This window comes from Gavialis gangeticus, unplaced genomic scaffold, assembly GCF_001723915.1.
Source record: "Gavialis gangeticus isolate Ggan-Ray unplaced genomic scaffold, GavGan_comp1, whole genome shotgun sequence".
In the NCBI taxonomy this organism is placed as follows: Eukaryota; Metazoa; Chordata; order Crocodylia; family Gavialidae; genus Gavialis; species Gavialis gangeticus.
Genome location: NW_017729031.1, coordinates 108,389,964 through 108,407,577, shown reverse-complemented (window position 1 = coordinate 108,407,577; position 17,614 = coordinate 108,389,964). Strand labels below are relative to the sequence as shown.

General features: G+C 47.2%; 1 protein-coding gene across 1 annotated transcript in view; it reads right to left on the bottom strand.

Annotated features, from left to right (window-relative positions):
- The window catches only part of MYO1D (myosin ID), a 298,270-nt gene that overhangs the window by 108,503 nt on the left and 172,153 nt on the right, over positions 1-17,614 (bottom strand). The window contains exon 20 of the mRNA XM_019523544.1: positions 896-1,009. Within this exon, the coding sequence (XP_019379089.1) occupies positions 896-1,009 (114 nt within the window). The remainder of the gene's footprint in view (positions 1-895; positions 1,010-17,614) is intronic.

Below are 17,614 nucleotides of genomic sequence, written 5' to 3'. Positions count from 1 at the left end.
TTTTAAATAGGAAAATAAGGTAATATGTCATCCCTCAAACAGCCCCCTGCCTCCTCAGTGACAGGGGCATCTCTTTCCCTGCCCTCTGCAGGTAAAACATTTGCTGTGGATGCTCAGGTTTCTGTTAGTGGTGGAGTTTGCCCAGGAGACAGCTCTGGGAGTGAAACACGGGGAGAACACATCAGTGACTAAATTTTGACCCATTTCCTTCATGCTAATGGCTCTAAGGGTGGCAAGCATGGCTCTGGCATCTCTCTCTGAGAGCTTCTTCTCAGGCCTGGGGGAGTGGTGGTGGTGGTGGTGGGGGGTTCAGGGGCTCGTGCAGAGGCCCCCATGCAGCATGGGGCAGCAGGGATCACCCCCTGCCCAGCAGCACCTGCTGAGCTGGGGCTTCTCCCCTTGCAAGCACTGGGAGCTGGGGCAGGCAGGGCAACCACTGCTGAGCTGGGAGACGGTCGGGGGATGGGCCTGGCCTGGCTGATTCGGTGATTCAGCTGCTGCTGAATCTCTGAATCAGATTTGACTGAATCAAATCAGGACAGTGATTTGAATCACTGACTCGAATCACTGCCCCCCGAATCAGATGAATCCAAATCTGAAGCAAATACTAGCCACTTCACACAGGCCTAATAACGAGCAGTTTTGCTCCTCACCTTTATGGTGGAATTAGAACAAACAACCGCCTTGCAAGGAAATGGCATTGCTCAACTCTCAGGAGGTTAAACACAACTCACTGCAAGTGTCATCTTCACTTAGTAGGTGGAGAAATTGTGCCATGTGTTTATTACCTTACCTGAGTCACGTGTTTAGTACCTTACTCCAGTTCAGAGGGAGTTTGCATTAGAGTCTATGATAAAAAGTCCCAAGCCCTCAGGTTCCAATCCTCATTACTTACATTGTAGAGTGGGATGGTCTTCATCACCTTGTACTGCTTTATGGGGTCCATCTTATAAAGGTGTCGATCAGTGACAAAAATTGCTCTGTCCTCCACTTTGTTAAACCGATTTACCTGTAAAGAAGCAAATTTCCACATGTATTCAGTCACACAGCTTTGGAGTGCACAAAATGCATGAAAAAGAACCCCATATTACTGTATAGCTCTTCTGAAACACCTTTCCTCAGTGCATCTCAAAGCACTTTACAAAGGAAGGCAACATCATCCACACTTAACCATGGGAAAATAGAGACACAGAGATACAAGTATGTTCCCATTTTAAGTAGTTTGGTGCAAGAATATACTTATTACTCCTTGTGTGTGTTAACTAAGTCCTTATTACCAAAGTAGCCCACTTTCCCGTTGTTCTTAAGACAGTCATATAGCTGTGACATATATAGCTATTACTCGTTACTTCTGGTGCCAGAGGTAACAAATACAGACCAGGTACCCGTCTCAAGGTGGTGCCAACTTGCACATACTCTCAAGTGTTATATACCTCTTTATTATGCCATCTCATTCATCTCCTTTAAGGATTCTAGTTATTTTCCTCCTTTCATACAAGAGTTTTTCTAGGCCTCTGGTCATTTTAGGGTCTAGAAAGCATGGTTTTTACAAAGAAAAAAAAAATCATGCCTCACTAATCAGCTAGAATTCTTTGAATTTGACAATAAAGCAGTGGAGAAAGGAGAATGTGTCAACATAATTTAGACTTTCAAATATTTGAACAAGGTCATTCACAAAAAAATTAGTAAAGAAATGAAGTAACAGGGTAAGAAGCAAAGTTTTGTCCTGAATGAAAAACTGCATAAAACAGGAAACAGAAAGACCAGGAAAATAGTTTTGACAATTTTAATCATGGGATGGGATGAAAAGAAATGTGGATGCCTCAACATTATGTACTAAGCTTGATACTTTTAATAAATAAATTCAGCAATCTGGGACTCAGGGCCAAAGGGTAGCAAAATCTATGGAAGAAAGTTACTCTGTTTAATGAAAGCCATAGATGGCTGTGAGGAACTTAAACACTTGATGAATGAGTACAACGCGGGGATGACAACTGTCCATGGACAGGCCATAAAAACCAATGCTAAAAATGCCCGTCTGTACAATCTGTCGAAAACCTGAGCCACCCATAAAAAAAATTAAGCCACCAGAGCTTGACTGAAGCTCAGTCACCAGAAAGGAGCTGGACTCAGTATGGAAGGGTAGGCAGAGCACAGCAGTTCCACCTGGTGTCTGAGCAGAAGTGCAGCACCCAAAGGGACCTCTTGTCAGGGCTTTATGGTTAACTTAATGGTAATCTTCATAGTTCCCTGTCCCATCCCCAGCCATGTGCTACTGCTGCAACCCATCTGCCTGTAATACTGTTCACCTTGCAGACAACAGTTTTTCTTTGGGGTTCTGTGCCTGAAGAGGGGGTGGGACCAGCGGGGGCAACACAGGGGGAGAGCATGGCATGAGGTGCAGTGACAGCATCAGTGTGTGTGGCTGAATAGAGGATCCCAGGGGTGGGGGAAGCAAGATGTAAAATCATTGCTGCAGTCAAGCAATGGTGCCAACACAAGAATTATTATTACTTTTTTTTTTGTTTGTTTGTTTGTTTTTACTGATAATGTGCAAACTTGTTTGGCTGTCCATAACATTGTATTCTGGTTGGCATTGAACCCCTAAATGTGAACTCGGCTCTTGTCCACGGTCTGGCAGAAGGGTTAGATTTATATTATGTAAAACAGGGCAGTAAAAAAGTTTGTCTGCCAGTAAAACATTTTCAGAATGCTAGTAAAAAAAGTTGTCTTAGGTTGCCAACACTGGTAAAATAATCAAAAACATTCAAAGTTGATCACTGCAAAACAATGCACACTGGAGGGAAAATGCTGGTGCACCTTCAGAACAGCACCAGCCTTACAGACATAGAAACAATTTTTTTGGTGTGCAAGAAAAAACAATTGCATGTTCAGAATGGATTCACACTTCTCCCACTACAGTGCTAGTGCTTCTCATCAGGAGTACAATGCAACCTCTAAGACAAGGCTGTCCAACTTCCAAATGGCTAGGGACCACAGGCCACGTACCCCTCCCCCTACCTGTGGGATCCCTTGGTCCTCCCAAACTCACTAGTCACAAGTTCTCTAAGCCTCACAAGCTGTACTACTCCACCCTGCCCCCAGGAAGTGGAAGCTGGAGCAGGGAGGGAGAGCCCAAAGACCCTCACAGCAGTGGTGCCTGGAACAAAAGCCAGAGGACCACAGATTAACCCTTCAAGTGCTCTATGTGGCCCAGAGGCTGTCAGTTGGACAGCTCTGCTCCAGGACATATTTCAAGGGGACCATCCTAAACTCTGCACATGTGGTAGACCTCATAAGTTTGTCGTAGTATACCTGACAGCTTTCTAAATTAACTGTACACACTTAATAAAGGGACCCGGGTACAATTTTGGATATCTCAGTAAAGATTTTAGCTCAACATGCAGCTGTGGGGAAAAAAAGCAAAGGAAGGGAAGGAGAACAATATGGAAAACATTATGCCATATAAACAGTTGCTGCAATCTCATCTAGAATGCCTTCTTCAGGGCTGGCCATCCCATTTCAAAGGATATTACAGAATTAGAATAGATTTGGAGGAGATAAAAATGATTAAGTGCCTAGAAAAACTTCTAAGTAGCAAGACTGAAGAACTGGGATTATTTCATTTAGCAAGGCTATAAAATGCTGCATGATCTAAAGGAAGCATATACGGAGTTTCTGTGCACTGTATTTCAATGCACAGAAGTAGAAGGAAGGAGTCTTTCAATGGATTGACAGATGTGAAATTCAAAAATCAATAGCATGACACACCTTTTCATATAATTCTTAAATTTAACCATCTAACTCAGGGGTGGGCAACTATCTCAGTTAGAGGGCCACTTAATGAATTTTAGGGAGCACCAGTCACACATGGGAAGGAGGGAGGGAGCTAAGCCTGCAACTGCCAGCTCTCTTGGCCTCTGTCCCACACTTGCCCAGTGGGGTTGCAGCTGAGCCCACATTAGCTGCTGATGCAGCTCCTGCCCCACCTGCCTGTCCTGAATCTGGCTACTGGGGTTTTGTGAGCAGCCGAGCTCCTCCCCACTCAGCTATGCACAAGCAGGACCAAAGTGAGCTGCAGGCAGAGCCTGCCGTTCCCTTTTCCCCATGCTGCAGCTTCCCCTCCCTACCTGCTGCCTGGAGCACTGCAGCAGGGACAGGAGGAGCTGCTGGAGGAGCCCAGCAGTTCCCTGGGTGGCCGCAGCAGTAGCAGCAGCACTACCTGGAAGCTGTGCCCGCTGGCCAGGGATGAGGCCCTCTGGCAGGAGAGGCTGGAAGTAGGCAGAACTTGCCCCCATGCAGAGCACAGCAGGGGCAGCCACTGGCCAGGCTGGATATAATAATTAATTGGTGGGTGCCTGCATGTGGGCTGGATTCAGTCTGTTGGGTAGCCGGATTCAGCCCATGGGCTGTATTTTGCCCACCCTTGATTTAGCTCAAGGGTGCTCAACCTCTGGCCCATGGTGTTGTATCATCTGGCCCATGTGGTTCCCCAAAGGTATGGAAATTTGGCAACAGGAAAGCAGTGGCACCACTCCCCTGCTGCCAAATCTCTAGACTCACAGGGAGCCACAAGCCCTTCATGCCAGATCTGGCACCCAATCCCAGTGTCCAGGCCCCAGGACCCAATCCCAGGGGGGCCTGGAGGGAGCAGTGCCAGGGTTCCAGGACCCAATCCTGGCACGTAGGGGCAAGGAGAGGGTGGCTCTGGGTCCCCAACACCCAATCCCAGCAGAAGGGACCCAACTGGTCACAGGCCCCAGGACCCAATCCTGGCATGCAGGAGGTGGGAGGGGGTGATGCCAGGCCACAGGGCTTGATCCAACCCACACAGGGGCCCTGCACCATTCTTCTGGCCCTCAGGGCCAAAAAGGTTGAACACCACTGGTTTAGCTCAGTCCCATGGGATGTCATTGAGACAATATTCTAATATTAGAAAAGCCTTAATCTGTCTGGCTGTCCATGCATAATGCTTTATTCACACTGATTGGCTGACTGAAATAACCAGAGTGTGAATACAGTTGGGATGGAGGGGGGGTGCAGCAGAGCACCACCTTGATGGCAGGGACACAAGGGACGGTGGAGGTGGCAGCGGTGGCATGGGGTTGGGATGCAGCAGGTGGGGGGCAAGTCTACCAGTGCTGGCCTTGGTCCATCTGTCCCCTGTTCCATCATTGCTGCCTGCAGGGCTGACACAGCAGCAGTGTGTGTGTGTGTGGGGAAAACTGAGTGGACCTGGGCCAACGTAGCGGCGGTGGGGGAAGGGGAGGAGTAGGCCTGGCCCTGATGGGGGGGCAGGGAGGAGCAGGCCCAACAGAAGCTGGCTCATCACGGTGGTGAAGGGGGGATGGTGTGGGGGGGAAGCAGTGGGCCCAGCCCAACGTGGTAGCAGCAGGGGGATGGGAGGAGTGGGCTCCTCCCCCATGTTGGGCTCGGGCTCACTTCTCCCCCACCCCTCCCAAGTCAGCCCTGAGCCCACTCCTCCCATCCTCCCGCCTCTGTCCCCACCCGCTCCCCCTCCCCCTGTCATTCTTGATGGGCAATTAGCTAGTTCTAATATTATAAAAGCCTTAGTCTGTCTGTCTGTCTGTCTGTCATGCTTTATTTGCACTTTGACGGGCTGTCTGAAACAACCAGAGTGCTCCAACAGCGTTCAGGACAGGATGTGACGGCTCCCTGAAGGCAGCAGTGATGGAGCAGCTGCAGCAGAGGGGAGAGGCCAGTGGTGCTGGCCTTGCCCCCATCCCTGGCCCTGCTCCTTGGAGACAGAGGGGGATGGAAGATGGGGGGCCTGGACCCAACATGGCGGGGGGTGGGGAGGGAAGGTGGAAGGGGAACAGGGCCGGACAAAAAGCAGGGTTGGGGCCAGACACAGAGGGGGACAGCAGGGACAGTGCTACCATGACAGAGGGGACTGAGGGACCAGAGTGGGGGGTAGAATTTGAGAGGTGGGGGGTACTGCCACCCCTCAGTCCCCACTGTCATGGCAGCGTCAAGGAGCAGGGCCGCAGTGGGGGAAAGAGGCCAGCACTGCTGGCTTCGTCCCTCCGCTCCAGCCCCTCGCTCCTCACTATCATGGTGGCACCATCCCTGCCGTCCCCAAGTAGGACCAGAGTTGGGGTGCGAGGCCAGTAGCTCTGGCCTCACCCCACTTCCCCAGCCCCGCTCCTTGGAGGCAGAGAGGGAAGGACAGGGGGAGCAATGGGCCTGGACCCAACACGGTGGGGGTGGGGGGAGGAGGGAGAAGTGGGGGAATGGGGCTGGACGAGAAGCGGTGGCAGGGCCAGACGTGGGGCTCTGTCTGCGCCCACCTCCTCACCCCCCATGACTGTGGGGACTGAGGGGCCAGAGCAGGTGGGCAAGGTGCGGGGGGGCGCACCCACAGGGCCAGAGGCAGAGCAGCGGCAGTGTGGGGCACTGGGTGGCTGTCCTCCATCCTCACTCCCTCATCATTCTTGACAGGCAACTGGCCAGTATAATTATAAAGGTTAAATCAGAGATTGGACACTCGCATCTTCCTACAGATCATCATATCCTGGCTGAATTAGATAGGTCATACGTCTGAGGCAGCATGGCAATTCTCACGTTTCCCTCAGCAATAGCAGCAATCATTGGCCCATACAGCAGGGCTAGTAAGTGGGCCAAGTCTCTCAAGGTAGTACAAAACAGCAAGAACTCTAGCAAACCATAAATTCTACCTTTCATGTTTTACATGTAGTATTTAACAAACAAAGCGTACAGATGTAAAAGAATGGTAACTTATCTCAAAGGAGAAACATATTCTTGTTCTTGAATTAACGCTCTTCTCCTGTTCTTTGTACATGCAACAGAACCATTCTTCTGATGTTTCACACACCACTGTATGCTCATGACAATTAAACATCTCTGCCCATGGCCATGCAGCTAGTCAGATGTAGAGCCAGGAACAGATAACACACATCTCAACCTCCTGTCCTTAGTTACAGAGTTATCCATTTTCCCATTGTAATGAACAAATACAGTAGCACTGTACATTTTCTTTAAACTCCAACTATGTATTTTTGCTCTGAAATCTCTACAAGCTAGGTCAAATTCATTCAAGTTGTAGTATCCAAAATGAGAGATTATTGCCAAGGTTGTATAGGAGCCACTATTAAGCCATTTTATGACCTGATGCCCTTCGAAAGGCTATCCTTTACAGGCAAAAAACCACATACTGTGCTTTCATTTCTCTAACTCAGACCTTCTGAACATCTGGCCTGATGTCTTGTGGGTCAAATTTCTCACTAGAGACAGTGTTTACAGCCAATTTATCAACTCCAGCAATCCTAGTTGAACATTACTGCAATACAAATAATTCTATTAGAATGCTCTAAAGATACTACTGGTTTTGACATGCTGAGACCATATTGCAATAAACACTGGAATAACATAAGGGGAATTTAACAGAAGGAAAAAATAAATCTTTGTCTCTGGTAAATCAGTAAACTGGTCCTCACCCTGCAGTGACCAATCTCATCTTTAATGGAACAGAAGCATACCACAACAGGTATTTCAGATCAGAAGCAGTTGACTTGGACACAACCCATTCTTGTAGCCTGAGAAATGGTTGCTTATGCTAGAGGAAAGAAAAGTAGGAAACATGCAACAATTTTGCACTTAGCCACTCTCAACATCAAAAGGTGCCTGTAGACATGGTGGGAGGTTGTAATTACAGTGGGTCAGAGCAGATTCAATTAAATAGAGTCTGTCAGAGCGTGCCAATTAGTGTGCTCCAGCCAGCCTGTGTCTTGTGTATCAGTGTCCCTGTACTTCAAAATGGTGGCAGGTGTGCTTTAACTAAAGCTCACTGGACAAACTGTAGTTCAAGTGCCCCTGCCACCATTTGAAGCATGGGGTGCTGATACATGAGACACTGTGACACTTTAATTAAAGCATCTCTCAGAGACACTCTAATTAAAGTGCCCCCCTCCTCCACCCAAACTCCAGAGTACATGTCAAAACACCCAAAATTTTAAGCGGGTGCTCAGAGAAAGGAAAACATCTCAACAGGTTGCAGCCCATTATTAGAGTCCTTTGCAGGTACAGTAGACCATCTGCTCCAACCCAGTCAATGAAGAAACGCAGAACGTTTTGTAATGTTTCCAAGTCAGGCCACCTCAAGCCAGTCTCATGTTTCAGACTTGAAACAAAATGGCCCCCTTTAGAAGAGATCTAGAGTACCACAATTCAATTTGGAACATGATTGCTATTGTCTTGCAAGGAAGTCACTCCAGAACAGGGTATAATGGGGAAAATCAATGAAATATCTATAACTTTGTTGTTTCTTGTGCAATTTGGATGAAAGTTGCAGGGATGGTAGCCTCTGCTGAGACCATGAAACCTGCCAAGTTTCAAGAATATCAGTGCAGAGGGTTTGGAGGGAAATGTACCCCAAATTCCTGAAAGCCAAATTCATGTCACAGCTGTCACACCACAGGGGGGTGGGGAGGATGTTCAAAACTGCAGGAGTGGTAGCTCTTGCTGAGGCCGCAAAGCCTGCCAAGTTTCAAGGAGATCGGTGCAGGGGTTTGGTGGGAACTGCACCTCAAGCTCTGGACAAGCAAAATTCGTGCAATGGGTGACATTGCATGTTAAGGAGCAGCGTGGTGACAGCTGCAGGGATGGTGGCCCCTGGTGTGATGCCTGTCAGCTATGGAGGAGATCGGTGCAGGGGGGTTCTGGGGCCCTGCACCCCTAGCTGCTGACAGGCAAGACTCGTGCCAAGACTGTGTCCCTCTTGGGGCAGTTGATTGTTTGTATTGATTCTTTCCTCTCCTTAGCCTGGTTTTGTAGGTGCTAATTGATGGTCGTTAAGTCATTGTGAAGCAGCTAGGTCCTGTGTACTAAGCTGGTCCCTGAGTGAATCATGATTGATTAATTGGTTGGTAACACAGTAACTTAGCAGCCAGGCCTGCAGTAGTGTCTCCCCTCCCCAAGACAGACACAGTCAGTGTCACAAGCACCCATGGCACCAGTTTTGTTTGTCCACAGCTTGAGGGGCAGTTGCCCCCAAACCCCTGCACTGATCTTCTTGAAACATGGCACGCTTTGTGGCCTCAGTAAGAGCTACCAGCCCTGCAGTTTTAACCCCCCTGTGGTTTAACACATAGACGAGACAGGAGTTTTGCTTTCAGGAATTTGGGGTGCCATTCCCCCCAAACCCCTGCACCAATCTTCTTGAAACGTGGCAGGCTTCATCCTCTCTGCAGAATCTACCACCCCTGAAAATTTAATCCAAATTGGACAAAAAACAACAAAGTTATATATATTTGATTGTTTCCCCATTATACCCTACAGCCGGATCCCCGAGGCGGCTCCGAAGCTCTTCAGAAGCTCCGAACCGCTTTGGGAAGCCGAAATGAGGCAGCGCTTCGACCCAGACGTGCTGCTTCGACCCCCAAAGCATCCAAAGCTTCTCTGGATCCGAAGCTCTGTCTGAAGCCTCGCACAGCCCTAATGGATAGGGAATGCTATAGAATGCTTGAAGTATCACTGCTGCGGAGAAAAGACCAATGGTCTTGGACTCTGAAATCCTTCTTATCCAGCACTAAAAAGGTTTAAAGAATTTGACTGAAAAAAGATCTTTCTAAATTTGTGTTCTGGCAAGAAAAGAAAAATCTTCAACAGATGCATGAACATTATTTGCTTAATTATCGTGTACAGCTGTTTAAATTAAGAATCAGATCAATCATTCTTCTAATAAAGAATCCACTTTGAGGAGATTTACAGCCCTGACTATTATAACATTTGTACTCCTACCCTGAGTCCAAACACAGGAATCAGACTAGGATGAGATAAACACACCAATTGGGTAGCTGGCACCAGAAACAGAATACAAGATAAATTCACAGGCTATTCCAAACTATAGCATAGCCAAAATGCTGCTTCTAGTCTCATCCTTCCACAGACTGACACACAAAAACCCTGGGGAAATGCTGGGGAATATTGTCTATCTGCCTCCTGCTTTTCTTTTTCACCATCCTTCCTGGAACTGGTTCTCTCAAGCTGTTATGCTTAGGTAAAAGGTCCGTTGTCCGTGTGTCCACCCCTCCTCCCCCAATGAACAGTACATTCAGGGGACATTTTCCAATCTTCTTGGAAGCAGCAGCAATGGCTTTTAATTAGAAATAACACAGTCACAGAGTAGTGAAGCTAATTGGCATCACTGGCAAGTAATTCAAATGTTAACAGCTTCTGCCATGGCATCAGTCTCTTTGATTGGCATTAACGGGAAGTGTGGAAATAAGTATAACCATGTGTATTCCATAGCATCCATCAGTAACAAGCCAATGAGTAAAGTTCTGAATTCACTGGCTCCACAAGGAAGAATTTGGACTAAGGGTGGGCAACTATTTGGACCTGAGGGCCACTTAGGGAATTCTGGTGAGCTGCCATGGGCCAGATTGCACGCTCCTCCCTTCCAGCAGCTCACTAAAACTCCTTAAGTGACTCTGCTCCCCTGCAGGTGGGATGGGTCTGTGGGTGGGTGGGGAGAGGCATCTGGGAGCAGGATAGGCAGGTGGGGCTGGGATCATGGGACCAAGACACTGCGGGGCTGGCGCGTTGAAGACTGACCAGGACCTACAAGGGGAGGGCGTGTAGCCAGATGATGGGATAGAGCCACGGGCAAGTGGGGATCTGTGTCCCAGAGCAGATGGTTGAGGTTGGGGCCAGGATCTTGGGGTGGTGACAGTGCAGGGCCATGATCCGCTCCCTGCATACCCCTGCTCAAGGAACCAGCACCCCTGGCAGGGACTCATGGGCAATGGATTGTGGCTCTGCTCTGGGCCCTGTGTAGTCAATGTCCCATGATCCCACTCTAATCTCAGTCATGCCCATCCTGCTCCCGGACACTGCTCCCTGCCTGCCTACAGCCCCATCCCATTTGCCTCGCCGCACACCCTGCCTGTGCAGGTCCCGCCCCCAGTGGTGGGTGTGGGTGGACAGGCCAGGGTGCCTGGGCAGTGGGGCCCGGTCTGGTTATGATGGCAGCCAGAAGGAGCCACCGCTGCTGGGGCTAGTGGGAAGCGAGTCTGGCTGCCACAACACCCCAGCCCTGCTGCACACCTAGGGGCTGCAGGACTGGCTGCATTCACTGCAGCCTGGGCTGCCCCCCATGCCTAGGCCCGGTGGGGCCAAGGGACCTGCCACAGACTGGACAAAATCCCTTAGCAGGCTATAGTTTGCCCATCTCTGACTTAAGATGCATGCAATTTCAATAATTCTACACAACTGAAAATTTGGGTAAAGCTGTTGACAGTACTTAAATTTCAGCAAAAACTACCTGCACTTTGGATCAATTCCCAGGCTTGCTGCTGAACAGACACGCCTCACAATTAATCAACAGCAACCATTTTGGAAAAGGAGGGAGCAGCTATGCTGCTTCCTCCATCTACCAAAAGCCGAGGCATAACTGGCCAGTACTGCACCCTGAACAGTACTACGTGTCCCCTGCACCCTACACCTTCCTTGCTCCAGCTCCAATTCTGACAGTAGGGAGGACAGAGTAGCAGCAGCAAAGGCAACACACAAATGTTGAATGAAATAAAAGTGCCACTTTTTGGCAGCAAAAAACAGGGCGAGACATCCCCCAGCCAAAGCATACTACCAGTTGCTGCTCCTCTACCAATTCTCTGCCCTCTCTGCTACTGGAGCTGCTACAAGAAAGGTGCAGTGTGTAAAGGGAGGACAGGAACGGGAAGCTGAGGCACCCCCTAGCTCCATTCCAGCACTCCCCTCTCTTCTCAGGCAGCACCTGGATTGTGTGTCCCACTCACCACACATCATTATGTTACTGAGGAAAAAGGTAAATTTCTGATAATGGCAGGGATGTCCTAGAGCAGCAATTCTGAACCAGAGTGCCAAGGCACCCTGGGATGACTTGAGATCCTTTCAAGGGTCCTGTGGGCTGCCAGACCGTTAGGGATACAAACGTGATTTTACAAGATAAACGCAGAGTTTTCAAATAGGAATCCATAGTGTTAAAAACATTCTGATCTGTTTGGGTCTTTTTAAGTTCTTTGCAACAGCAGAATTGTGCTATTTCACCTGTTACCCCTCCTCTCCAATGTGAATATGAGGCTAGACTGTGTGGAGCTTCAGAGTGAGGTGCCATGAGTCCGCTGATGACACCCAGCTCCACCTCCCTTTCTCATCTGACCATGACCTTGCAGTCTCAGGCCTTTCCCAGTGCCTGGCTGCAGCTGGGGACTGGATTAGGTGAACCAACAAACTGAATCCAGATATGACAGAGGTTGTGGTCATGAGCAGATCACTTGACTTAGGAGGAACTGGGACACCTATTAGTGCTGGGATTCAGCCTCCTCTTGTCAGGTTCACAGCCTGGGGAGGCTCCTGGATCCTTTGTTGCACCTGGATATTCAACTGGTAGGTGTGGCTAGGAGAGCCTTTCACCAACTTCATCTGGTAAGAAGGCTGCAACTCTTTCAGATTTGGATCTAGCCATCATCATCTGTGCCTTCATAACATCGAGACTAGACTGCTGCAATGCAGTCTACTGCCCTTGAAGACTGTCTGGAAGCTATAGATGAAGCAGAATGTGGCAGCCCGCCTTCTGACAGAGGTGCACTGCCAAGAGCACAATTCCAGTGCTTCAGAGTCTGCATTGACTCCCAATGGCTTTCTGGGTGCAATTCAAATTGCTGGCTTTGACCTAAAAAGCCCTAAATGGTCTGGGCCATAGGCACCAAGTATGTGGGAGCCCAAGGGCCCTGGGCAGGGGCTCTGTCTTATGCTGATATTCTAGTTCCTTTTTTATATTGTTTTGTTCTGTCATTCTCCTGGTTTATACATTATCCTGTTTTCTTACTGTAAGCTGCCCTAAGCCCTGGTTGTGAAGGATGTCATATAAAAATCAAATAAATAAACCAACAGAACCAGCTCTACTGTTGGAAGTAGTTGCACAGATCAATCATGTCCACACTGAAGATAGAGAAAAACCATCTACCACTAGTTCCACTGAGAGCAGCGGAAGCAACGATGTTCCCACTGCAAGAACATTTACAATTTTGAAATCAGGTCAGAGTGAAGAGCTGGGACATTTTCACAAATCAACAAAGAACAATTTGGTGTCAGCCAATCAAAAGCTTTCTTGTATTTCATTTAATATACATCTTCTTAAATTAATTCAAACCAAAAATAGATTTTTTTTCATTTGGATAATATTGAACAGGGACAGCCAATTCCAGATTTTGAATAAAAAGTTTATTAAACCAGACCTTTTCCACAAAACACTTCCAGTTCTGGTCAACCAGCATTTCCAAAGAGAAAACTATAGGCTGATACCCGATTCATCCACTTGACCCTTTTGAAATATTGGCAGAACATGAGTTTTCTTCTAGCACTCTAGGCTTTATCAAGCCTTTTAAGGCTTTTTGCAGGAGGCAAGGATCTTTATGAGTGATATTATTTATTAGACCAAGAGTACTTGGGAGGGACACGAAGATTTTGGGTGCTACTATACCCTCTCTCAGGTCTCACCTGGTTTCGAGAATATTCACTCCAACAGCAGCTAAGGATGATGATAAACAACAGCTATTGTTAATTTTCAATATAACAGCTAATTTTCTTTGGTAGCTGTTGTTTATCATCATCTTTAGTTGCTGCTGGAGTGGATATTATTTAATCATTATGCAACATAAACTCTGTTTTTCCTACAGTACAGGAATACACAGGGTGGATTGGGGTGGGATGTGCATTGGTGCAAAGACTGCCAAAGGCACCCCCCGTTTGATTCCTGCTCCACCCAAAAAGTCTAAAAACTACCACCTGGCAGTGGCTGCAGCACTTCTAGTCAGTAGTGCTGAGGAAGTCAACTGACTTAATGGTAAACTGACTTAGTGGTCAACTTAATGGAGTCAACTGACCTAATCGATCTGATCTCTTCTAAACCCTTCATTCCACAGATGCTAATGACCCTCTCTTCTTTTTAGTGGTCTTGATGTTCCACCAATCAAACTACCTTTTGCTCTGTAATTCTAATGTCTGTCTGTTAGCTGCTCCTGGTTACAGAGCTCCCATTTCACAGCAGACTGTTTTTAACTCATTTGATTGAAGTTATATTTGTTTTCGCTTCAATCTTAAACAGAATAATACAGCCTGAGGCCCCTAGCAGAGTAGTAAAGCTTCTATTTTCTTTTTCACAAGAGAAAAAAGACATGGGCTGCATTTTGATGAGCGCAGCCATGAGGTATGTGGCACTGCAGACACATTTGGGGCACCACATACTGCACATTCAGCTGTTCTTTGCGCTGCAAGGGAGCAGTGTGGGGGATTTTTTTGACCCCTGGATATCCATGAATCAAAAAAACCCATGCCAAAAACAAAGGGGGGAGTGATGCATACAGGGGTAATGCGTGCTACTCAACCAGAGCCACACTCCAGCTGCTGGCCAGACTCCAAGTGGCAGAATTGCCATTGCTGCAGCCCCAGGAAGCCCCCATGACGCCAGGCTCCCCCACCTAACCCAGGTTAACTGACCGCATGGCACAGGCATTCCCTGGGGACAAGTAGTGGCAGCACAAGGTGTCCTGCTCCTAGTTGTCCCCAGGAAACCAAATGTCCGTACTCATGTGGACACTTTATATATGTGATGATGCACCTCACCATCTACACTCCCCTTTTCAAAATTCTAGATCCACCCAGGGGAATACTTATTGAACACCTTTGGCAGAAATGTTACAAGCAGCAAAAAAGTGAAGCTCTGCAAACCAAGTTTCAACCAGGCCTTCCAGGAACTATGCTATCTATGAAGGGTCTTATCCTATGTTAACTGTTTCCAGTATTTGTTCAGAGAAACTGGCCTCTGTTAATCCCTTAAGGATCCCAAAGGAACAGCCATAGTCTTTGACTATTTAATGTGGATGGTATCTGATACAAGTGCTCAAGAACGGGTGACAAAAATAAATGTTTTTAAAAGTAAGGTTTCAAAATGGTTATACATTCTATTGCAATACATATCCTCCAGCCACATGCTTTTGTTCTCGATGGTAATATAACTTGAAAAAGTTTCTTAGCTGTCTCCTTGGAAAATGAATCTGACCTAACCTCCACAAAATTAAAAAGTTGCCAGCAATCTGACCTTTCAAAAGATCAAAAAGATTAAATTTTTAAAAACTCTGAAGTAGGGTTAGAGTACTGCATTTCTATAACTTTGTATTCCCTTCAATATTTTCCAATTACAGCTTGAGTTTGCTTTTGAAAGTATAGCTGATGAGCTGCAGTTTCCTCCATCTCCAAAATGCCCAAGAATGACCTTCAAATACTGAAGGGATAGGGAGGGAGGTTCAGCCTTCATGATAGGCAAGAGCACTACGCACAACCTCTCTGCATTCCAAAGATTGCATTTAAGTAATGAGACACTGATGCAACAAAACACTAAAATGAGAAATAGCAATACTGTCTCCAGCAGGTGAAATCTAATGGCATTGAGAACCCAAGGACTGTGCGTGTTCATTCTTTCAAATTCTCATGTTTCATAACCAAAAACAATTTATCCCTTTATCAGAATCACATTCCTTCTCATGCTAGCCTTTGCAACTGTGAGGTCCTTGGCCTGTAATTACTAAACAGAATAAGGTATAACTCTTTGCTGATTCAGAAAATCAAATTTCTTTCATCTTAGTATGTTATTTTCAAAATTGAATGAAAGCGTGATAAATAAATGTAAAGTCTTAAAAACTGTAAAGCACTGAGCAAAATTAAGCTCTGCAAAATTTCAACAGTATATGCACATACTGCAGGAGTTCCTACCATCACTAACGTTTTGTTCTGCTTCCACTAAAAAAAAAAAAGCAATGAAAATATCTAAGGCAATATGATTTTAATACCTGTAAAAGCATTAATAACCATACTCAATTCCTCTTCAATTTATCTGAGAAATACTTGTTTACAAATTAGTAATATTTTGCACATGTTCTTTCCAATTCTTCAAAACTTTTTAAAAAGTAGTTATTTTCAATAATAATGTTGCCAGAGAGATTACTCTCCTAATGCTGGATTCACTCGAACAAAATAGAAGACTCTGTCCCAACAATACATTCATAGATTGTAAGGCCAGACGGGACCTCGGAAGATCATCGGGTCCAGCCCCCTGCACCAAGCAGGAAAGATAACTGGGGGTCAGGTGACCCCAGCAAGGTGACTGTCCAGTCTCCTCTTGAAGACTTCCAGGGTAGATGATTGCACCACCTCTGGAGGGAGCTTATTCCACAGTCTGGACACCCTGACCACGAAGTTCTTCCTAATGTTGAGCCTGAATTGGTCTTCCAGGAGTTTGTGGCCATTACTCCCAGTTTTCCCCTTGGGTGCCCTAGTAAACAGTTTCTCACTGAGCCCTTGATATACTCTCCTAGTGTAGCAGTAAGCTGCTACCGGGTCCCCTCTCAGCCTTCTTTTCCTCAGGCTGAAGAGTCCCAGATCCCTCAGCCTTTCCTTGTACGGCTTGCCTTTTAAGACTCTTATCACACGGGTGGTTCTTCTTTGGACTTTCTCAAGCCTGTCCATGTCCTTGTTAAGGTGTGATGCCCAGAACTGGAGGCAGTACTCCAGCTGCAGTCTCACCAGTCCTGAGTAGAGCAAAAGAATCACCCTCCTTGGTTTTGCTGGAGATGCATCGATTGATGCATGCCAGAGTATTATTTGCCCTACTGGCTACAGCATCGCACTGCCGGCTCATATTCATACTGTGGTCTATTATTACCCCCAGGTCCCTTTCATTCCTGGTGCCAGTCAGTTTGGTGATGCCAAACATGTAAGCGTGTTGGGGGCTGTTCATCCCGAGGTGTTGCACTTTACATTTCTCGACACTGAACTTCATCAGATTCCAATCCACCCAACTTGCTAGCCTGTCTAGGTCCACCTGTATCTGTAAGCTATCTTCAAGCGTGACCACGCTCCCCCATAACTCGGTGTCATCCGTGAACTTGGCCAGGGAGCTCTTCACCCCACATGCAAATCGTTGAAGGTGCTGAAAAGTACTGGATCGAACATGGACCCCTGAGGGACACCACTGCCCACTTCTCACCAGGATTCATTCACTACAACTGTCTGGGTCCTATCCTGCACAGTTTCTCACCCACCTGACTGTCTTGGAGTTAAGCCCACAATCCTCCAATTTGCTCAACAGGACATTGTGGGATATTAGATCAAAGGCCTTTTGGAAGTCAAGGTATACAACGTCAACCTGTTCTCTCGTGTCCAGGTGGCGAGTTACCTGGTCATAGGAGATGAGGTTGGTAAGGCAAGACCTGCCTGAGACAAAGCCATGCTGGCTGTCATTCAGAATCTTACCTTTCGCAAGCTTATCACAGATAGAGTCCTTGATGAACTTTTTTAGGATTTTCCCTAGGATGGAAGTTAGGCTGATTGGCTTATAGCTACCCGGGTCCTCCCTCCTGCCCTTCTTGTGGATGGGCACAGCATTGGCCCTCTTCCAGTCCTCAGGGACTTCTCCAGAGCACCACCAGTTGTGGAAGTTTAGCCAGGGGTTTTCGCAATGACTCTGGCCAGCTCCTTCAGCACTCTCAGATGAAGATCATCTGGTCCCACTGACTTTTATACATCTAATTTTTTT